Genomic DNA, 24,497 nt, shown 5'->3' on the forward strand with positions numbered 1-24,497 from the left:
CACACTTATCATACTTAGGGCTGTATAAATGTGCCAAAGCTTCATTCAGGAATTCCATCAATGATAACTACAGTCTGTCCCCCAGACCAAGGAAGTGTACTCTTCAGTATCCACTTCACATAAATATTGAGGAATAGGGCATGCTTGTGTATGAATAACAGCCTTAAAAAAGTCAAAATGTTGAAGACGTGCTATCTCATCTGCTCTTTTTGTGTAAATGGCAGTGCCTAATTTTATCTAATCTCTTTGTTTAGGTTTCTTGCTGAGCTTTCAGACAATGCAACTTCAGTCTCTCCATTGAGCAGACTCTTTCATAAGCTAATATCTCAATGTCAAGATAGTTTTCTTAAGATTGTCCATTTTAATTGTTTTTCATTATTCATTGTTTCATCTTCCCACAGTAGCCTCCAAAGCATGTGGTTGTTGCTTTTATTTGTAATTTGTCTCCTTTATAATCACTCTAATATGCTCTGCACATCTTAAGTCTGTTCCTCCAGCACTTTTCACCTGCTGCTGCTCTGACAGATATTCCATCTGCTTCAGCACACTCCAAACATGACTTTACTCCCATAAACACTGTTAACAAAGGCTCTTGAAAAGATATTTGGAGGCAATTTTTTGAGGGTTTTTTGGTGGTTTTTGTTTTGGGTTGGTTTGTGTTTTTTTTTTTTTTTTTTTTTGCTTTTTGTTTTTTTGGTTTTTTGTTTGGTTTGATTTTTTTGTGTTTTAAGTGCAGTTTGCTGAACTGTGACGGCAGACCTCACCATGGGCAAAACCTGTTGTCACACCCAGAGTTTACATTGCTCAGCACTTTCCATTATGCCCTGATGTTTCCATCATTCATGAGTTGCCCATGCCAGTTATTTGGATTGCCAGTTTCCATGGGGGGCAGTTGGAGGGTATCTCATGCAGACTTCTGCTAATGCCTGAATAGTTTCAAACATCCTGTCATAATTGTGCTGGTTTTGAGAGTCAGCTAGAGAAAAGTAATTTGGGATGTGTCAGTACTTTGGAGAATCAGTTCGCAAAAAAAACCCTGCCATCTTCAAGGTGCTGGAAGAGCAGAGCAGTTACCAAAATTCAGTTCTCCCTGGGGAAAATCCTTAAGATTTGACCAGGTTATTATCACCTGGGAATTGCAATTCACACGTTTATCAAACTTTTATAGAAATCCATCAATGATATTCACTGGAGCTGTTTTCACAGATGAATTCTCTATCTCTCTCTACTTCTTCAGAGTTGAGTAGGCCAAGCATGAAGCACAACTGACTTTTATATATCTGCTATTTAACTATAATGTGAGACAAACAGAATAATTATCATGAGAAAATAACTTAAACTCACTAAAATTTCAGTTTCTGTGTTTCACTTTGAAGGTTCTATGCACCCATAATAAGGAATAAGATCTGTGTCATAGAGACTCTGTACCCTGAAACAAAGAAACAGCTTTCTTTTGTTGGCAGCTGTAGCCTTCGAAAGCAACCCCGGATGGCAGTGATTTTTTTCTGAGGCAAATTTGTCAAAGTTATACTTTGTACTGGCATTTTCAGTGCATTAATTCTGAAAGGACAACAGAAGTCTTTATCAGCCCAATGTTCTTTAAAATCTAACCAAGCAAGGGTCAAGGATTGGTATTTCTGATGGAAGATAGGTTTCACACACTTGAAAGGCTTGAAAACTAATCCTGCTATGATGTTATGTCTAAGTAAATAAATAGTGCCCTCTGCTAAAAGCTGTACAAATAGTGAGTTCTCTGACATAAAAAAACCTGCCAACTTCTGGAAATTTTTGAGGGTTTTTTTTTTTTACAATATATGCCTAAGATACTACTGGGTCACAAGCTTGTCTTGCTAAGTAATGTTATCATAGCTATTCTACTATAACTAACCTTTTGCTCTTTGAACTTCTTTATTCTTATTTTGGTGCCTTTATGAGCCATCAGTTAAGCAATCTGTACATACACAAGAAAACTCAGCACAGCGCTAAAAAGGGTACTGAATTAACTAACAGAAGAAAACAATATACTTTATTTCATTCCTAGAACTCCAGTAAGATTATTGATTAAGTATTTCAGCCATTTTTGCATTACTTTATTTTGCCCTAGCTGCAGATTTTGCATCCTCAGAAGTACCCTCACACTCAGTGGGAACCTGTTTTCCTGGTAATAAACACTCTATAACATTAAATAGTAAAATAATTATTCCTATATACCGATACTATACAAGCCAATAACAAGTATGTGGTCTAAATCATTACTAGGTGTTCATGTGTCCAGAAGAGTTTGCCAACAAATGGAATTGAAATTGCTATTTGGAAATAATAATTCCAGAGTATTTATTTTTGGATATTCAGGTGGATTTCCTGATTTCAAAATATGCAGGCTTTCTTCCAGTTTAAATATAAGAAATCTGCTGCTGCATTATAATGACAGAACCACATGAGGACTGATCTGAATTATTACTCTGATTCCAGAGTAATATTCCAGAATCAGAGTCCTCATAAATTTCCCAGACTGGGATAAACTATACTTCTGTCTGCAAGTCTAGATTATAAGCAAGTATTAAAAATGGCAATTCTTTTTTTAGGTATTAGATACACCGAAAAGCTATGTTCAGTAGGTGTCAACTTATGGGCACTATTAAAGTCAGCAGAATTATGAAATAAGCAGTTTTAAGTTTTTTGCACTCAAAAGTAGTAGAATATTAGTCCCATACTGCAGAGGGAATAGCTTGAGACTTTCTGCCTTTGTGAAGATGAAAGCTTTTGCAGAAAGTGTCTGTCTATCTGTCCTGCAAAATGCATCAGAGACAACTGTTCATTTACATTTTGCTGACCCTGAAATATTTAATGACAACTCTTCAAAGTGTGATCTATGTATGTATGTATGTATTGTGTTGTAAGCAGATATTCTTGTCAAACAAGAATTTTACAGCCTGCTCCAAATTTATTTCTTGAAATAGCCTTATGAGGGAAAGAAACCTGTCTTTTTCTTTTCGATTGCAAGGATATAAGTAACTACGTATTTGCAATTCAGTTTTTATTAGGATATTATTTTAAACAAAAAAAGTGACCTGAGTTTTCTAAGAAAAAAAATCTAAAACAGTCCTGTAATTTTCATATATCATTATGTAATTAATTTTGTTCCTTTAAAAAATATCAAAATATTCAGGAATTCTAAATTCAGTGTGTTTACTCTTAGTAAGTGCTTACAGGCAAGTTCAGGAAGTGGGGTTGGATGAGTGGACAGTGAGGTGGATTGGGAAATGCCTGAATGCCAGCTCTCAGAGGATTGTGATCAGTGTCCCAGTCTAGTTGGAGGCCCACTGGTGTCACCTAAGGGTCAGTACTGGGCCCAGTGTTGTTTAACCTTTCATCAGTGACTTGGCTGAAGGGGCAGATGTCTCCTCAGCAAGTTCTCTGGTGACCCAGAGCTGGAGGAGTGGCCGATACTCCAGAAGTCTGCACAGCCCCTCAGAGGGACCTTGACTGGATGGAGAGGAACTTTCTGAAATTCAACAAAGGCAAGTGCAGGGTCCTGCACCTGGGGAAGAATAATCCCAGGCTGGAAAGCAGCTCTGTGAAGAAGGACCTGGGAGTCCTGATGGACAGGTTATCCATGAGCCAGCTGTGTGCCCTGGGGGCCAGGAAGGCCAATGGTATCCCGGTGTGCATTGGGAAGAGCACTGCCAGCAGGTCGAGGGAGGTGATCCTGCCCCTGTACTCTGGTGAGGCCACATCTGGATTGCTGTGTGCAGCTCTGGACTCCTCAGGACAAGAAAGACATGGAGCTCCTGGAGTGTGTGCAGCAGAGGGCAGCAAAGATGAGTAGGGTCTGAAGCATCTCTTCTGTGAGGTGAGACTGAAGGAGTTGGAGTTGTTCAGCCTTGACAGGAGAAGACTGAGAGGAGATTTATCAATGTATATAAGTATCTGAAGGGAGGGTGTCGAGAGGATGCTCTGAAAGTTGTGTTTCACATTTGATCCATATATAGTCACTTGGAAGCATCAACATTCAGCAAATTGTGTGATATAAACAACTTTTATACACTAATTTCTCATTCTGGATTTGATGGAAGAACCTTGTGGGTTTAAGGCTGCTATTTTCAGTTATGTTGCAAAACTGAATTGTATCGAAATACGTTTAGACTATGCTACAAAAAATTAAAATAAGAGGAAGCAATCATAGTCCATTCAGGGTGTCTGAGATGATTAAAGAATTTGATTTTCTTAGCAGTACAGATGAGGGTTAAGCAGTATTCTGAATATTTGACATGCATCTTAGCTTGAGCTACTTGGGATTTTATAAATTGTGTCCCTACCACTTATGTTCTTCTGCATCATTCATCTGTATCTTTGGATGACTGTTCTTCATTGCACACATGTATATAGCTGCAAAACCAGTAGTAATGAAAGCACTGAGAGGTACCTTTGTCTGGTATCACATTCATGTATTCATTCAGGAATGGATAGAGCTGTGTATAGGTAAAGACAGAAAAATGTTTCTTGAACAGTCTTAGAAGATGCACCTCTTGCATTTATATATATTGTATGAATTAAATGTTACCACTCAGGAGGATACCTGATTAGCACTTTCATATTCATATGGGAATATATTCTCACTCTCAAAGGAAATTAAAAATATATTTAAAAATTAATGTTGTTATGATACAGTTTTTAAACTTAAGGTTTTTTTTTTTGTTCTTCGGAACACACATAAATTCTTTTTAGTCTAAAAGTCTATGGAATTTTAAACATATTTTGCTCTGAATTCTGTTAATTCTGCCTTGTTTCCTGACTCAATACATCATCTTAAATATAACTAAAGTAGGACAATTTTTCTGGCCTACTTGATGATAATTATAAAATAGCTGAAGAAATAACCTGACTTTTACTGACTTGCTTTAGAGTGAGGTGGCTTGTTCTGTTGGTAGTCAGTCAAAACCCATTGCTTAAGTGTAGCACCACTGCCACATGTGTGCCTTGCAGGAGACATATTCTGCTACCTATCATTTACATTTGGTAAAAAAATGTGAAGTGACAACACACAGCAAAATTAAGAATCAGTCAGGAGAAGCCAAAGGCTGTTTAATGTTTTTGTAGAGAGTGCTGACTCAATAGGGTAAGTGGCATCTAGAGTCTTCAAATGAACTAGTTTCATTTTATTCCTGAATTTCCTTCCTGCACAAAATTGCCAGTTTTAGCAGTGCTGGGACAAATTATGTGAAGTCTTAGAGATGTGAGCTGGTGCCTACTGGGATTAACAGACAAAACATTCATTCTCTGCTGAAATTGAGATGTAAGATATACTTCTAGAGACAAGATGACAAATTCTATTTAGCTCTGCTATTTCCAGTGTGACAGTCTGAAAGGGCCCTGTCAAATGAAATACCTAATACCTACTTTAAAATTTATCTAATTTTTCAATAGTAGCATCTAAAATGACTTTAATTTAGACAGAGATTTGGGAGGAAAAGAAGATAAAGATGTGTAGTGGTATCTGATTTTTGATGTTCCTTTCTTACATAAAATTAACATAAATTTGACAGCCATGTTGTATAGTTTCTTTTGTTATTTCATGTACACACTGAAGCTGTTCTTCTTACTGCTGTCTCTAGGGAGAGAGATTCATTAAAAAAAACTTAAAACAGTATGAAGTTTTCCTAAGAACACAGAACTGCAAATTAAGTCCCTCTAAATTTCCCTTTTCAGATAGAAGTTCTGATATTTTTATACATACAAGCTTTATTCTATGTGATTTTTTATGTGTCACCTTACTTTTTATCTGTTTCCTTGTTTTATCTAGGCATAGTAGATAAAAATAATTAGCTGCCGTTACATATACATTAAATCAAAGGAATCATCCCTCAAAGGAAAGAAAATGATTTTAAAAGGTGACATAATTAGGCAGTAAGGATAAAACCTTACCCTCATATTACCTCCCTTCTTTTAATTTTAAAGAAACTATATCTGCTTTTCAGAGATATAGGTGATCTGGAAAAAAAATAAGAAAACCCTCTGCGATGTGAGGCAGGGTGGAGAACAGAAAAGAATTGTGCCAATACCTGAGAACAGGGCAGCTGTTTAAGTCAGGTCCTGCCACATCTCTTGAATATGTCTGACACAGTGAGCTGAAGGAGGTTGATGGGACTGAATTACAGTTTTGTAGGGCTTTTTTTCTTTCTGGATATAAGATTTTAAAAAACAAACTTTTTGCAATATGAGACTTAGATATAATAATATCTGGGACAAATAATTAGCACATTAATGAAAAAAATCCCAGCAGAACTAGAGTTTCTCATGTGAAGACTATTTCTCTGAAAAAAAATTTCTTGTTGCTTTGCTTGAAATCGTTCATATGTTTAGAGGATTAATTTCTGTACTGTAGTGTAAAGAAAACCATTATTGAAGAATGGTAATGCCTCTAATTTGTGGAGGAAGTTTTCCTCTTGTTGTCTGCATGAGGTTAGCTGAGTTATTAACTTCTTAAAATGATAATTTTCATATGCTCAGTGGATCTTTTTAACTAAATTCTGAAAAGATTCACCTCATTTTACTTTGCTGCAGAGCACTCCAAACCTGGTCAGCTACTGAAAAACCCCACTTCAGTGTTCACAGAGTGATCGAACATTCTTTGTCATAGCAGTACAATAACTTTTTTTCTCTCATGGAACTAGGATCTGTTCTGATACCAGAAAACTGTAAGGACAGTAAAATATGTTTCTAGCACCTTACTTAAAACTTCAGAGTGACTTGTAATGAAAGGTGCAAGTTTTCTTGATTTCCTTGAATCAAAGGTAAAGTGAAAACAAAAACAAAAGAGGAAATGAGGTCTAAGACCAGAGTGGGAGAAGGATCAGCTTACTCCCACTAAAGAGGGAGTATGGTTCTAAGTGAAAGTATATTTCAAAAGACTTTGAAATATTTTTGGTTTTAATAAAAAGTTTCTAAAACATAATAACTGAGTTTATAAATATGAACACTTTGAAGTTAGAAAATTGACCACTTTGGCTTTGAGGCACAAATCCTCATTTCAGTGTTACCATTGCTAACATTTTCAGTTATGCACTGTCAGCCTTTAATTTGTTTTTGTATTCTTTTCTCATCAAACACATGCTTTATCAGAGATACTCAGAAGGAGAACACTGCACATCACATCTTGCAAAGTCTGGACGATCAAGACTCTTAAAGTTTTCCATAATTTGCATTAATATTCCTTCTCACTTTCTAGATAGTTAAATGGAAACATGTATAGCCTGAGTTACAAAAATGCTAAGCACTCACAGCTGGAGGAGCCAACAGTGGGAACTCTCTTCTAAACAGCAAATTCCCTAAACAAAAAGCTTTATCTTTGGGCTGGAATCCGGATCAGGGGTACCCATACCCATTTTGACTGTTACACCTCTTACATTGTGCCCTTTTTGCAGATGAGAACTATGCTCTCACATGGTACTGGCAATCCACATTGCCAAGTGGAAAGTGGAAGTGAATTCTTTGAAATTTATAATTATGGTATTTTTGGAATAACACTCCAGGGAATTAGTAAGTCTGCATTTGGTCAGGTGTTAACATGGAAGTACATGAGGAGTGCCAGAGATAAATAGAAATATCAATAAAACACATAATTTAGTTAGGACAGAATCACAGAACACTTGAAGTTGGCAGGGGTCTCTGATGGTCATCTGGTCCAATGCTTGCTGGGCCTCCCAGAACCAGTTGTCCAGGGAGATGTCTGGGTGGCTTTTGAATATCTCCAAGGAAGTAGATTCCAGAAGGTCTCTGGGCTATCTGTGCCAATGCTCAGTAACCATTTCTTCAACAGTGTCCCCTCATGTTGAAGCCTCCTGTGTTTCAGTTTGTGCCCACTGTCTCTGGTCCTGTCACTGGGTACCACTGAATACCTTGGATCCTCTTAATTGTATGCTCCCTTTAGGGTTTGTACATATTGATAAGATCCTCTCTGAGCCTTCTCTTCTCTTGGCTAAACAGCTCTCCCAGCTCTCTCAGCCTCTAATCACTGGAGAGATGCTCCAGTTGCTTAACCATCTCTGTGGCCCTTCAGTCAACAGATGTGATGGGAACGTATAATTAGAGAAGGATAATGCCCTTGGATTTGAGTTGAACAAAAATGATCAGTCTAACATTATTAAAATCTAGAAAAAATGTTTAAATGCATTATTTTTTATGTGTAGTTTATAGGTATTCTTATAAGTGTTAAACCAATTATATTGTGCTTCACTATAATGGGAGTTCCACCTCCTTTCTTACGGATCTTTAGCTATGAAGCTGCAGACCTATTACCTGGACTGTTAACACTAGACCTTGGCAAGAGAAATCTGCTACTTATTAGAGAAATGAACTTCTAGTTTTGTACAGTGGATCTTTCAGAGTCTGTGTGAAACTGGACTACCATCCTTCTCTGTAATTCTTTTCTTTCCCTCCTCATGTGCCCCTGAGAGTGTTGAGTGCAGCATGTAATATGTAAGAGGTGTGATGGCAACCACTAGTGCCCCTTTGAACTAATTTCCAGAAATTTTATACAAGTGCAGAAAACAGATCAGAAAGTTTTCTAATTAATTTCAAAGAGCTGACACTGTCCTCTGATTTCTGAAAAAGACATCTACAATTCCAAAACTGACTGTAGCTTCTTGAAATTTTTACTTGGAGCAGACAATATACCCTCTTTATGAATTTCTGTAATTCTCTAGTAATTAAGTACAACAATCAGACGAGAAAACATACCATGCATGTAGACAGAAATTCAGCTATGCACTTAAAAGAAATCCTAGCTTTGTATAGGCATTCAAAGTAATTTTTCCTCTGGTTTTGGTCATTTTGTCTGTGCCATACCAGAACTGGGATCAATTTCACTATCTGCCTATGAAATACCAAGAGATGCTACATAGTTACTTAGAAATCTTTGGTCAGTACAAATGAAGATAAATATTCTGGTTATGTGATTGGTTTTCATCCACAGTGCATGCATTGGATCCCAAGACCCTTATTGTGGCTGGGACATGGTGATGAAGAAATGCACAACGCTGGAAGAAAGTCTGAGCATGAGTGAGTGGGAGCAAAGCATTACCGTGTGTCCAGTAAGTCCAAATGCATTCATTTGTCTCTTAAAACCTTTGATTCCATGTGAATTACATGAAAATGAGCTGGCATAGATTTTTCAAGCTCAGAAAACTGCATTTAATACCATTTTCCTTAGGTATTCTGATAGATTTTATCAGAATATTTAGTTTCTTTTCTATTTCTTAGAAAATAGTTCTACTTCTATGATAAAGTTATTTAGAGTAATTTCAAAGGGTGGGTTTTTTTTATCTGTAAGTCTGTTTTCCCACCTTGAAAGCAAATGCTTTCTAAGATTAGTGATATTGACATATTTTTCCCTGCAGAATTTTTCTCTATTATATGCTTTGAAAAAGTTTAATCACTAATGGTATAATCTTTTCTTTTAGGATTATTCTTGGTAATATCTAAAGCTAAATAGCATCTTCTAAAATCCATGAATTGGAAGGCTGAATTCCATGACATAAGTTTCACCCACATTAACAACAGAAGTGATAATTACTATAAATGCAGGGTTTATATTTACAGTGGCTTAACACTTCTCTTTAAAAAATTATTTTGAATAAATTCAATATAATATGAAAAAGCACCAACAAAATTTATTTTTATCTCTCATTTTTAATTTTATTCTGGTTGTTTTAATATTCATTCTTTTCCCTCACTCCAAAGCATGCAAAAAGACGGCTAAGAAGTATCTTTCTTGGGCTATTGAGATTTTTTTCTTTTTTGGAGATCCTTGCTGCTTTGTCCTTCTGCCCATGATGAGGGAGCCATTCCAACTCAATCCTACTTTCATTCTTAGTAAGGACTTCTTGATCTTGTCCCCACTCACCAGTGAAGCACATGCATCTCCAAACTTATGCTCAAATGGTATTCATCTTCTAATCTCCATGTGTTTACAAGCTCCCTTTAACAGCTTGATGACACTTCTCTCTCTTAATCTGGGCTTTGTTTCGTGAACTAGAGATGTGCAAAATCAATATAAAGTTCTTCCAGCTCTGACTTTTGCTCTCTACATGTGTTGCAGCAGCCTCATAGATACTAACACTACATTGATTCTGAGGGCCTTGAGAATGTGCTCCTGTGTTCTGACTATGTTTGACATTAAATAGCAATTTTTAAACATTTTTTCAAATTCTTGAAACTTTTAAAAAATGTTTATATCGTGTCCTGTCCTTTGCTTCCACCTTCTCACATAGAGGACTAATAAAATAGGCCAATGTTGGATTCATTATGCATTAGCATTTGAGCTGAAATCAGGAGCAACTTTGGGGAAAATACTATGATTACTGAAATGCCTTATTTTGTTGATATTTGCATGGACAGTCAGCCTGCTCATGTGCTTAGTCTTTGAATTGTGGCACTAGGCCTTATTTTCTTTTGTAGGTATAGAACACAAGGCCAAGACGGAGTGGAGGGAGGAATAATTTAGAAAGCATAATTCCATTCTGTTCCGTTCAACTGGAAAAACAATTATTTAGTATCTGTTATATGACATGTGCACAGGATATGGCAGTCTAATCAAAGCAGGGGAGCACCTAAGTCTTGCTTAGAAATTTATCCATAGCTGTGAGACTTATCCTGCTGATCCGAGATTCAAAGACCTAGTGAAACTCCAAAGAAATTTTGTCCTTGAGCAGATTGAACTTGCATAATATTAGAAAGATTTTAGAATTATCGAAATTGAAAAGGATGGATTTGTGTCTTTACTGTTTTAAAGCCATATATACTAAGTATCACATTATTGAATAGATTGGAAAACTTCACAGAAGGTTTCCTCTAACGTAACACAGTATTCTGGCAAACTGAAATCAATTACAATTTTGCTTAGCGAGGTTTTCAAATATTTGTTTTTATAGCATTTTTTTGTGCTCTGCTCACAGGATATATAAGCCAAGATGTAATTAATTTAATTTCGTAGGCAGCTGAGCTATGTGCATCCTTAACATGTGCTAGATATATTCAAGACACTGATGCAAGCAGAACATAACAGAATATTCAAAACCTAGTCTCCCTCTTCTCATCCCAACTGCTTCCAATATCTTAATTGTTAGTAAAATTACTCAAATCTTTCTAACATTGTAGAATTTTTTTTTAGAATAATGAATGACCGGTTTCTTCTAAAACTGGATCAGAGAGAGGTCTGTTTATACAATAGTTTAGTTCAGGATAAGAAGTGTGATCAGTTTCCTTAGAGAAATTATTTCCTACAGAATTATTCATATGGCTGAGTGCTTATAGACATGTCATGGTAGAGGAGAGAGGTGAATAGGAAAGATAGATGAGTGTCTGTGCTACCATCTCTGGACTCTGAAGATCAGTTTTGAAAAACATGTTTATTTTGGTTATCTTGCTCCATTTTAATTCTCAATTTGATTTTTAGGTTGTTGTTTCAGTTGGCATGAGTACAGCAATTGTGCGTAAATATGGACACTAATTAATGCTATGGCACATTTGATCTTTTTCCAGCTAGTCATGTATCCCTATTATTCATCCAATATTTTTTATGGCAATGAGGGTTCATTGTTTTTTTTTTAAATATTTCCAATGGGAAAACTTGCAATTCATCACTTAAAAATATCTAGAAGCTTTGCAAGGAAATTAAAAAAAAAAATAAAAATTAAAAAATGTTTTTCAGGATTTTGGTTTTGGTTGTGCTTTTGGTTTTGTTTGTTTGTTTAACAGAAGTATGCAACATGAAATGGCTTTATTTTTACAGTTATTGCTAGGGAAAGTGTAGTATGGGATCTGAATCTGATTCATTAGGAGCTTCAGGAAACTCTACAGACTCACTAAATTCTACCAAAAGTAATCTCAAACCAAAAAAATCTCTTGACAGAGTTAAAATTGTGACCTTTACTCAGAGTGCAGAGGAACAAGGCAGAAAGATGAGGTGGGTGCAGAGAGACTTGAGACAAAGGTGGATATTTGGAGGACATTAAGAAGGAAGAAAGATCTAAAAATATCAGCAAGAGGGAAAGGGTGACAAAACCAGGGTGGTAGAGAAGGAAAGCAGAGGATAGCCATGCCAAGATGCTCTGATTGACTGTGATCTCTCCCTTGAAGTGTCAGATGGTGAAAGGTTGATGGTCATGGATTCTGGTGAGGGCTGCAAAGGCCCCTCATCGGTACATTTTGCTTTCCTACAGTCATATGATGAAATTGTTTGATATCACTTCTGAAAGGGAGATACTCACAGAGAGACAGAGCAGGTGAGTCAGGGGGAACAGCAGAGACCTCAGTGGGATGATCTTTGCAGGAGCAAGGAAAAATAATGAATAAAGAGAATATGTCATCAATCTATCTTTCTGAGTTAAAGCTTTCAGCTATGTTTTATGTAAACTTTCTCTGCCATTTAATATGTATTATGGTAAACCTAGACAACTGTTAGCTTGCGTAACCATAGGCAAGCTTTAGTTTATAACTGTAGGTGTAACAATAAAGATGTTTTGATGCAGCACAGAAACAGAAAACAGTAAAGGCATTTTCACATCTCTGACATAATTAGACTGAGGACATAGAATTGTTAGTTTATGGACTGTAAATATTTGTTAGACCAGCAGTGTAAGAGAGAATGAGTCTGCTTGTCACTTAAAAGGAAGTATTTCTTGCTGTCTTAAAAAACCCAACAATGTAAACTCTACATGAGCAAAGGTTGGTGAGTTATTTTCAATAAATAGCTGTCAAGAGATTTTGAAATGATGAATTACAGCTGTCAGTTATAGCTGACAGAATATACACATAGCTGTTCTTGCACAAGTGATACTTGTGAAAAATAAACTGTGGGAATGGTAATTAGTAGTGAAATTATGGTCTCTTTGCTGTGGTGGGAAAGCATCAGCTAACATCCAGAGTGTCAGCTGTAATTGAATCTCTTGTATCTTCAAAGTATTTGTGCAATGTACGCTTCTCTCACCACTGCTAAAATACTAAAAGTAGTAAAGGAAGATACCATTTCAGATCAGTTATGAGAATCTACAACTGTAATTCTGGTTTCAATATATAAGCAATTATTAAAGTGTTATGTTCTCACACATTGGATGAAAAATGCATGACTACAAGTGATACATATTTATTCTTACTAAGAGTGAATTTAAATGCTACTTGCACTTGTTGGTGCTATTGTCTTGACTCAAAGTTAACATGCAGCAAACTAAAGACAAATTCCTTAATATTTAAGTGAAAAAGTGGTCATAATTTCCATTTAGGATCACAGATTTGCGAAGATTAACACCTTGCTAAACTAATATTATGAAAATCTGTCTTTACTGGGAGCTGGATTCCCCATGTCCTGCCCCATTTTCTTTAGAAAAGCTCCTTTTCTAAGCTAATTTTGTTTCAACTGGGCAATGAAGACTTCTTATTAAATGTGTTACAGCTGCTTGATGGAAACATTCTAGTCAAGGTGAGAATGGTCTGAACCTTCCAGCCAAGGGGGTTGAGAATTAAATTCTGTGGGAGCCAACTGTTTCATCATGTGAAATGAGGAGCTGCTTTTTGGAAATGTTACTAGGATTTATACATAGAATTTCATATAACATTTAGAGACTGTCATATTTAAAACCACTTTTAGTCCTTATGAAAAGGACAAAAAAAAAATCTGTTTTAAAAAAAAAAAGACACTCATCATGGAGATTTGAGTTTGATCAGCCCAGTTCTGTTACCCTTCAGCAACTGTGTTTAGAATTACTTCATTGGAAGGAAACGGAAAGACCATTTAGTTTGAATCCCCCCTGCCAAGGGCTAGACCATGTTGCTCAAAGACCCATCCAACCTGGCCTTGAACACTTCCATGGATTGAGTATCCACAGTTTCTCATGGGAAACCTGTTCCAGTGTCTCATCATCCTCATAGAGAATCTCTTCTTCATTTCTTCTATGTCCTCTGCTGGCTCTTCCTTTTGATTTTGGGTTTTATAATCAGTCTCCATGTTCCATTTTCACCAGAAATTTTTAGGAAATAGGGATTGCAGAAGTCAATCGAGAGGTAGGCAGGCATGGTTGTGAAAGGTAACAGTTAGTTGTGATTTCTGTTATTGCTGTTGTGTGGTGGCATCCAGTGGCTCAGATTGGTCAGAAGTTGTGGAAATTATGCAGCTACAGGAATTATAAGGGGAGATTGCTGTCTGGAAGATGTATCACTCCAGTGGAGACTGCTGTTGTTGGTGGCTGTTTCATGCACAACAGAATAAAGAGGTTGTGTGAAGGAACTGCCAAGCCTCAGGTAAGCTTTTCTGTTGTGTTTGTTTCTAGATGAGGAATCTGACAGTGGATGGACATTTTGGGACATGGTCACAGTGGAAACCTTGTACCCACACTGACGGGGCCAGTGTTGGCTCCTGCCTCTGCAGGACGCGCATGTGTGACAGTCCTGCTCCTCAGTGTGGAGGATGGCTGTGTGAAGGACCAACCATGGAGATTGCCAACTGTTCCAGGTATGCATGACAATTTCAGGTTCTATCATTTATGGTTTAAAAATTTTTAACTTAATCAGAATAAAGCCTACCCTTTGAAATCTCCCCTGAAATCTACTGATCCTGTGCATGAAAGGGCAAATGGGACATTAGGAAGTTTCTCTCAGACTTTTTAGGAGAGAGAATGAGTCAGAGAGTACAGAGTAATTTCAAATGCTGTGTACCAAATAACGTTGTTCTCAGGTAATTTTAACAAAAGCTCTGAGAGAAAAAAAAATCAGTGTTAGATAATATCCAAAGTATTACACTTTTTCTCAGTTCTGTAATTCATGCAACTTTCTTTTATGGAAGTTAGAATGGCTTACTTTTTTGGAGGTCTCATATTACCATTGTAGTTCCCCATTCTGCCCTGGATGTTTTCATTGTATCTTTTAGTTGTATCACGATAGCAAGTTCTATTGTCAGTCTTTATAGAATCTTTAGCCACTCTTTTGTCTTCTTCAGGAACTTGACCACTCCCAGAGAAAATCAGTGAGAGCAGATAATTTCAAAGAGACTCAGAACGTTATGTATTTGGAACTGCATCAGAAGTTCATGTTTAAAACATTTTACACATATATTATACATACTTTAATTGCAGGATGAAACATATACTGAAGCATTCTGCTTATTTTCAGTGATTCTTTGTTTTCTTTTTTTTCAACATCACAATCACTTCATGATAGTGAATAAAACTGATTGCATTTCTGCACAAGGTAACTGCAAGCTGTGTAAGTGAAAATGGTCTATTTTAGGAGAATTACTAAAAATCTAACAGTATATCATATAGCATCAGCTCAGGAGAATGGTAGAAAAGATAAACATGCTCTGAAATACTGAATAATCAAACAACAGCTGTCAGGTTTAGACGGGAATTTGGAATGTGATTTGGGACTGGATTTGCATTCTACCTTTGGCATTATTACACTACTGTTTTAACATCTTACTTCTGTTAAGACTGCTATATTAGTAAGGCAATGTTTTAACTTTTGCTTTTGTGATAAATTATCAAAAGATCAATATAGTTTTGTTTTATTTTTCTTTATTTCTGTTGGTGTTCTACTAGTACAAAAACTTCAAGCTAGCCATTTAAAGCTTTGGATAACAGCTGAAGTGCATAATTTTTTTTTTTTTTTTTTTTTTTTTCTAGTACAGAATATGGAATTCCTTGTCAGATTTTTGGTCTATAATATATTTTTCTAGGGCGTTTGGGAGGTGGGGGCTGGGTGGGAGTCCTTTCCAAATTTTCATATATGCAAGCTACTTACCAGCATGTGAACTCTCTTAGCTTTTTTGTTAAATTGCCAGCAAGGTATTGACATCTTATCAGAATAACCTGAAATTGAAATTGAGAACTAATTGAAAATTAGAACTAATTGAAATTGAGAACTAATGCATTTTAATGCTTACTTTAGTGTCATAGAGTCATTTAGGCTGGAAAAGATACTTCAGATTGAGTCCAACCATTAATAAGCACTGCCTAGTCCACCACTAAACCACATCCCCAAGTACAACATTTGCAAGTTTTTTAATACCTCTAGGGATGGTGACTCAACCACTTCCCTGGACAGCATGCTCCAATGCTGGACAACCCTTTTGGTGAAGGAATTTTTCCTAATATCCAATCTAAATCTCTCCTGACACATGATGCCATTTCCTCTCATTCTGTCCCATGTTAAAATCAATAGATCAATGCCTGGGAGAAGAAACCAACCCCCACCTCATTACAGTATCCTTTCAGGTAGTTGTAGAAAGCAAAATTATGTCCTCTGAGCTTTATGTCCTCCAGGCTTTAATCACTTCCCTTTCAGACAAGGTAGCAAAATTTGACATTTTAATCTCCCTGAAAGTGATATGTAATTTAAAATTAGTTTCAGAACATTGATCCAGGACTTTGCATATGTAGCTTACCCAGAACAAAGTGACCAAAAGCAGCTAAATATCTTCATATCTTTGTAATTCTTGTGTAAGGAGGTAATTTTAGCAGTTGCTAAAAGCAAAAGCAAATTCATTGCGAAGCAGAGTACCTTTATTTTGGTTCAGTATTCTTGAAGAAATGGAACACAATGCAGTATTAATGACGTCTACAGAAATATTAGTAGGCCAGATTTTGCTGTCAGTCACACCTAATCAGCCGTTCGCTATGTATAACAGATGACAGAGCCTGAGCTTTTTATTCTACCAGAAATGGAGGCTGGACACCATGGACTTCTTGGTCACCTTGTAGCACCACTTGTGGAATAGGCTTTCAAGTTCGTCAGCGTTCCTGCAGCAATCCTACCCCTCGACATGGAGGACGCGTCTGTGTGGGACAGAATCGTGAGGAGAGGTGAGTTATCTTTTTTTCTATGGTCTGTTTTAATTTCTTCTGTGCAGTTGTATTCCACAGGACATTTTTTCCTTTATTTGCCTTGGCTTTCCCTTCCCTTTCCTTTCACTCTCTCTGTAACTTTACTGCTGTGTAGTACAGTATTCCCATTAACAAGGCTGTGGGTCTGCAGCAGATCTTTCATCTTTTGCTGAGCTTCATCCCTCCCAAGCCACCTGAGAGCTCCTGGTCGTGCCAGACAATTGGGCTAAGCAGTGCGCTGCTGTCCCTTGAGACCCTGAAAATTGATTCTCCTTGAAAATTGATTACACTGTGTTTGAATTGTAACTTATTCAGCCTCAATACCTGGAATTCAGAACAAAATATAATAAGGTCACAACACTATGTTACTGATGCTGTCAGTTCATTTTTTTTCTGTTGTAAATGAATTAAGCATTTCTATAACATGGAAAGAAGTTTCAAGGGCTTTGTTTTCTATCCAATAAATATAATACACCTTAAAGTCAAATATCTTTAGCAGGGTTTCAAGCTTGGTAGTTATTTTTTAATTGTTTGTATATATTTTTGAACCACTGAGCAGATCAAGTTAGCTCAGATTTTGATTTCACCATGCACTGTTTTGGCACCAGAATAAGTATTTTGTCACTAGCTCAGAATGTCAAGTTCAGGCCTTTCATTCTATTTTACGTGCACCCTAACTACATCTCTAATTCATGTGGACCCTGTTTGCAGTTTTAACAGGAATTAAATATTTCTTTAAATCAAGCTAGAATATATTCAGATAAACTTCAACTCTTGCATGCATTATGTTGTTTCCAGAGGCATAGCAGAAAGCTAGATAGCAGAAGACTAGCATTGGTGTGAAAATTTGGAGGCCTGTAGCCATCCATTCCAAGAGATGTATACAGATATGTTTCCTCCCAATATGCACTTACAGCTTACTTCAGTGTTTCTGTATGGATGATGTAGTATCCTATATTGCTCTTGGATGTAAACTAAAATCAGTAACCTTTATGAAGAGTTTCAGTGAGACATTTAATTAAATACCAACTCTAGCATTTCTTCAGATTAAGAGATTCATTGAAGCAAGGTTGCATCACACATTTACGTATTAACGGATCACCAGGGACCTGGTCTTTCTAACTCTTAAATGTAAAGGATCAGTATCACAGAATGTATGAACATTTCTGACTGTTTCAAGGCCATGAATATTTACCATTTCGTTCTGGAGGATAGGATTTTGTTCTTTTGTAAATTGCTTTCTGAAAATAGGTTGCCCAACCAAAAAGCCATCACCATCAAACATAGATCGTATCTGCTGTTATTTAGCTCTGTCCCAGCATGAATAACAGTTATTGATTTTCCTGAACTGAGAGGTCAGTCCAGGGCAGGACACAATGAGACTAAACATAAAAAAAAAAAAAAAAAATTCAGTTTGGAGAGACTTTGTGATGATGGACTATAGATGGCAATAGTAATTGCTCATTTTAGTTTAACATGGAATAAATGTTTGATAAGAAGTTTCACAGAAATAAAGAAAACCATGAGAAATACTTTGTTAATTATATGAGCATTTAGAAAATGAGTGCACTGTAAAAGCAGTTACAACCTGGAAAGTGGCTTATGATGAGTTGAAATAATAGCAGTCCAGAAGGTTTGAATTTTGGTATGCAATAGTTCTGAAGGAGCAATAAGCATTTACTGCTTTGCTTTTGTAGCCTGCAGCTTATTTGTCGTTTCTATCTCCATCCAGTTCAGCAGCAATCTGGGATGAATGTGCCTGTGAGTTTACTGCAGAATGCCTTTTTCTTGCAGAGTTCTTCTGTCACTGTTTCCTGTCTCTTTGAAAGACCCCTCACTCCCGATAGCCCTGCACCTTTCTCACTTACAGCTTGCTCACACACAGCTTGCTTCCTGCCTATTCCTTGGTTTTGTTTGTTATCCATGTATGTCCTGACACTTATTTTTTTAAGTGCCTTTAATTTTTTTCCAGAGGGTGTGGTAAGTTAGGAAATCTTTTCAAATAATTTGTAAAGCAGCTAGAGGAATGCGGCATCAGTTAATTGCCAGGATTTTTGTCAGTGTTAAGCCAAGTACTTGGATAAATCTTTTCAGAGCTGTAAAAAGCAGAAGGTTCTGGGATATTTGCCAGCCAGGGCCCATCCCATCACCCGCAGGAGGGGAGCAGGGCAAGCCTGGAGACTGTGACCAGATCCAACCAAGAGTCTAGATCCTAGTGACATCATGACAATGAAGTCTGAAGTCCAGGTAGGAAGATAAACCACAGGCCAGAGTTAGGATCAGGTTAAATAGAGGTCCTTGGCCCATTGGTGTGGGTGGAGGACCCAGGGGAAGCTGGTTGGGTCCTTAGAGTTTTATGAGTATCCTCATAGCTCTACCAGCTTGTAGAGAGTTTTGAGCTGCAAGGGCAATGGAGTACCAGCATTTACAGTAGTATTATTTCACTGTTTCACTCTCATTGAGTTACATGAGCACCAAATGGAAACAGTTCCTTTAAGCTCATAACATTTAGGCAGGCTGAACAAATATTACATGTGCAGTAACTCCTGAGAAACATTTACTGGTTTTGTATCCAAAGTGCCAAGAAGCAACTTCTCAGATTTTTGTATTTAAATCAACCAATGTTTATAAATAGCCTAACAGTTTACTTTTTTGATGACCCAGCTCATATGTAAAATGAAAATATATTTTGTTTTAGTAAAAATTTGAATTAGTTGGTTTACAGATTGAGTGCATTTGTCTTTGTAAATGTGTGTACTCTAATCACCTTCACATGTTCAGGAGGTATAAATATAGGATTTGGTTTCCACAGCCATCTACGTGCCAAACTTTGAAACAGCTTTTCAACAAACAGTGATTTCAGTAGAAATCCAGTACATAACTCCATAGAAAGCAAACACAAAAAAGGCAGTGTATATCTGAGGTGAATTTACTTTCAGATGTGGATCTATATTCAACTTGAGGGTATTTGTTCATGTGTTAAGAGCTAAGTGTTTGTCTAGGATATATTTGTTTTACCTCATGAAAGCCATGATCCTATCATGCCTAATGTATCAGGCAGCTCTGTGCTTGCTGGCCATTCCCTTAAAATCAATGGCAATATTTGCCAATTTAAAGCATTGAAGATAGGTTAAACTGTTTCATGCTCTGCTGTTAAAAGAGGTGCATGGGAAGGGGCAGGGGGGAAGCAGTTGAGAGATAACAGCAAATACTTATATTACAAAGCAAATTCCCCTTGCAGAAGTAGGTCAAAAGTGCAGCTGATGTGCATGTAGACAGAATATGGAGAGGGAGTAAAAATAACATTGTAACAAAATTTGCTAATCAGATATTAATTTTGTATTTAAGACTCCAGATGGAAGACATCTTGATCAATTCCTTAGGGGCTTAATTTTTCTGATTTTTCCTGTGTAAGAAATATTCACTGAAGCGTCTGGAAATTCTCTAGATCTTAGTTTATAGTCTGTGGTATCCTGTCTTGACTTTATCATGGGGTGAGAATGTTTGTCCTTTCTGTGGAAGATGCTGGAGTTATGGCCTCATTAGGCCCACTGGTCCCCTTACTATCTGTGCAGAAAAGAGGGACATTAAAATGTGAATCCCTTGCTTTCAGTGGATGCACTTATCTTTTATTACACAGGAAAGAATAGAAATAAAAACCATGGCAATTAGAAAAGTAAATTGGCTGCAGACAAGGAGTAAATGTTTGAAAGCCCTGGATATTTTGGCGTGTATAAAACGATTAGAAGCAGGACATATTGTTACATTATTTTGTACATGGTTCTCAGCAAACATTCAGCTTTTGGGCTTGTTTCCATGAGAAAGAGGAGCTGCTGAGGGTCAAGTGCCTGCTCTGTGTAGCACTGCGTGTTTCTGAGCAGTGTGAACAAACCCAGTCCACTTCAGCAGAGCAGCTTAAAAACCACAAGGCTTTAGGCTTTCTTGCACTCCCATGGATGTCTTATCTCCTGGGAAGTGTCTGTTCCCACCTCCTTGCTTTCTCTGCTCCCCCACTTCCATAGAAGCCCCTGGGACCACATGCCACCTTCCACCATCTCTTGGATGGGTATTTCTGTCAGTGTAACAATCTCAATCCAGTAGGGCATGTGCATGTCATGTGACTGCCTTGAGTTAAAGGAATCTGGCATTCCCATCAGCGTTGGTATAGTCTAATATAGTCTATAGTGCATCCCAGTAAATCACCAGCTGGTAATCACAACTACCCACCACAGAACAGTAAATTGCTCAGGAAAGGGCACACAGGGATGAAGCTTAGTTTGTTTTTCTTAAACACATGGTAGTAGTATACCATAGTGCAAAGTTACAAAATATTTCTTTAAATAACATCTCTCTGTGGAATAAAAAAGGGCATACTTGTAACTGTCATGCAGTTAGCCTGTAGTACTCAGTGCTTGATAGCAGCACTGAAATAAATGGAATAAATGGATGTCTTACTAAAGGTTGAGATGTTTCTAGAAACAAGAATAGTAATGCTGGTTGCACTGAAATTGTAGTTGTAAAATTTGCTGTAGGCACTAATAGCTGTGGACCCAACTGGACAGAGGATGTTCACCCTTCCTCCAGTGTGACAATTCCTTTATTCGGGCATTTGAACTCGGGTTCACTTCAAGGGAAATGTGAAGGGTCACTGTGCAAAACCCACATTTCTCTAGGCTGTTCTCCATTCTGACCTCCCTGCAGTTAGGTTAGGGGAGAGGGCAGTGGTTTCACAGATTCAAGTTTCTTGCATTGCATGTTTTGTTGAATTACTATAAAATGTTAGCCCTGTGGGTCCTGAGAACAAATTAAGAGGGAAAGAAAGAGCAAAAGGGAAAAAGGGTTGCTGAGTGACTTGAAATGCAGCCAAGAACAGATATAATGAAACTTGGCTCAAAGCCCCATGCTGTAGCACAGTTCTCAAAGATCAATTGCAGGGACGTCTCTAGCTGTGAAAACATACCTGATGTTTTCAGAGGCTGGCTGGCTGAAATGAAAATAAGATTCTACTTGTATGCTATGTTCATTTTTGGTTTGTTCTCCTTTTTTTTTTGTTTTTGTTTTCCTGAAAAAAAAAAGGAAAAATTTACGGTGTTGACTATTAAAAAAAAAAAAAACCAAAACTGTTTCTTAAATTGAAGTAGTTTGCATAGAGATTTTAAGGCTTTTTTTCAGCTGCATCTTTAATTACTGTTGGATAACAGAATTGCCAGCCCTTTGAAGTGCTTACTGTGAAGGGTCACTGTTATTAGGTTTCTTTTCTGTCTCCTGCTGAAGTGAGAGAGTGGGAGGTCAGGCACATAGACACTAAAAGAGCCACTGCATAGTGGCGTGACTGTCCTCAAAGTGAGGTCTGTCATACCTAACTTCAAGGGTTCACGAGTGTGAATGTTTATGTGTGAGTCAGGTGTCTGATCTTCCACTGTGGTCTCTAGAAATTTAGTCAATACAGGCTGTGGAGAACAGTAATTTGTGTCCTGCTGCTTTATATTCCTTAACTTCTTCAAATCAATCATTCTAGTCTCCCTAGTTTGTATTGACAAGATTTCCATTGCCTTTAATGGCTGCTTAGATGTCTGTCTCCCATGTAGCATTTATAGTCCAAGAAAATCAATCTGTACATTGAGGGTGTATTTATATGACCTTTGCTTTAGGGTGACATAAATCATATTTTTAACTGGGCTGTTTCATTCCATGAGTTGTTGCTCAAGTTAGATGACTACTTCATTTTTAAGATAGCTAAACTGTAGATGCATTTATTTTAAGGCAAGACAAGTTCCTTAATTTTACTTTTGCATGGCTGAATATTGGCAATTCTCAACTTCATGGAAGATTTGCTTCAGCCTTGGTATCTCCCAAATTAACTTAACACATCTTCATTAAGAACTGAAATTATGCAAAGTTTGTACTAATTTGACTAAATAAATGATGATGTTACATCTATATTTTATTGACTATACATTCTCAATAAATGATATAGAAGAAACTATCATACATTCACATAAATGACTGCATGTCACAAAGAATGTGTGCAGAATGGAGTTCTAGGTGTTCTAAGGGAAGAATATCCAGGCACAGAACATTCCTGTGTGTCTTTAATATAATGTGAACTGTAATGTGTTTACCCAAATCACGCACTGAAGAATTCCAGCACCAGATTCACAAATATTGAGGGTTTGGGTATTTTTTCCTCAGTTTCCAGAGGAAAGGTCAAGACAAGCTGTGAATAATTTTCTTAACTTTACAGAAGCAGAAAACTAAATGTCACTCCCCTATTAACCCCACTCCCAATCTTTAGATTTTGATGGAGTTGACCAGACCTAGGGTCAAAGTTTGAATTTTAGGCTCCAGCATGTGCAATAAATCTACTTTTGAATGTTACTTACACCACCAACACTATTATTTTGCCCCCCACAGAGTTCCAAATGTTCAAATTTCCTTATAATGAAGGATAATGAAGAATTATAGGTTACAGTTATTGGGTTTTTCTGAGTACAAGCAAAAAAAAACTATTGTAGTTATTCTTGTTGAAAATGACAACTGTTCATACTGTCATTCCTCTTTTTTTGGAAAATGAATAACTGGAGTATTGGAGTCAGTTTTCACTGTAGAAGAGTGCGAAGAGATGAAAACTTCTTAAAAGGGCAAGAAGACATTGGATTTTGGATGAATGGTGTAAAAACTGAGGAAATGCTGTATCAGATTGATTTGTTCATTCAGGACAGTCAGTATTTTAACAAGAGCTACCCAGATGCAGCCATAAAATATCTGAGAATTTCTTCAGTGTTGTCTGTTTCCTGACTACGCTGTGTGTTTGCTTTAAGAGCTTGGTGTCTTAGAGAGCCCTAGTTACACTAGCTGATGGCCCAAATCCTTTGGACCTGTGAAGAAGTTCCTTAAAAATCAGCATATGCTATGGCTAGAATTATTGGATGGCACACTCAAAAAATCAGGAATCTAAGATTTCTACAACAAATGAAAAAACTCAGCTGAAGCTGGGACCTTCCCACATTCCTTCTGAATGTATTGTCACAATAATGACAACTTAATAGTGCTTCCCTCAAGAACCTACTAGACCTCTGAATCAGTTTGCAGCCTACATGAAAATCCTTCAAAGATTATAATAGCTAAAAGCACTCTTTAAAAGAAAAAGTAGTAATATTACAAAAAAGTGCAGTTCCTTATGCCTAGAATCAATGTTTAACTTTATGTTGTCCATAGGAGCAGAGACGCTATGAAAAGCAAAAAAGCAAGTGTAGCTATCTGAAGATGAGAGAGATAGATCCTAATCAATTCTTAGCTGGAGACTGATAAAAAACTGTCTGCATGAATGTTTACCTTCTGTTTGATTGACTGCCACAGAGGCATAGCCACAACTGGTTTTAATAAAGTAGTTTACAATCTTGCTTACGTGACCACAGTACAATCGCGTAGCTGCATTGCATGGAATAAACTCTGAAGTCACTGAATAAAGCAAACAAATGCTTCACCCACACAACTGCAACCTAAAAAAACATACTCAAATGTTTAGACACTCTGTGCAGTGCTTAATGAGTAGAGAGAGCCCCTTTGTATAAAATATTTCCCTATACAAATATCTGAATTATGCAAATGAGGGAGGTTTTG

At 37.0% G+C, this 24,497-nt stretch overlaps 1 protein-coding gene across 1 annotated transcript in view; it reads left to right on the forward strand.

Annotated features, from left to right (window-relative positions):
• SEMA5A (semaphorin 5A) overlaps positions 1-24,497 on the forward strand; it is a 312,339-nt gene that overhangs the window by 221,932 nt on the left and 65,910 nt on the right. Inside the window, exons 13-15 of the mRNA XM_053950747.1 lie at positions 8,975-9,092; positions 14,325-14,506; positions 16,710-16,853. Coding sequence (XP_053806722.1) covers positions 8,975-9,092; positions 14,325-14,506; positions 16,710-16,853 — 444 coding nt within the window. The remainder of the gene's footprint in view (positions 1-8,974; positions 9,093-14,324; positions 14,507-16,709; positions 16,854-24,497) is intronic.

The sequence above is a fragment of the Vidua chalybeata genome, chromosome 1 (genome assembly GCF_026979565.1).
Source record: "Vidua chalybeata isolate OUT-0048 chromosome 1, bVidCha1 merged haplotype, whole genome shotgun sequence".
Classification (NCBI taxonomy): Eukaryota; Metazoa; Chordata; class Aves; order Passeriformes; family Viduidae; genus Vidua; species Vidua chalybeata.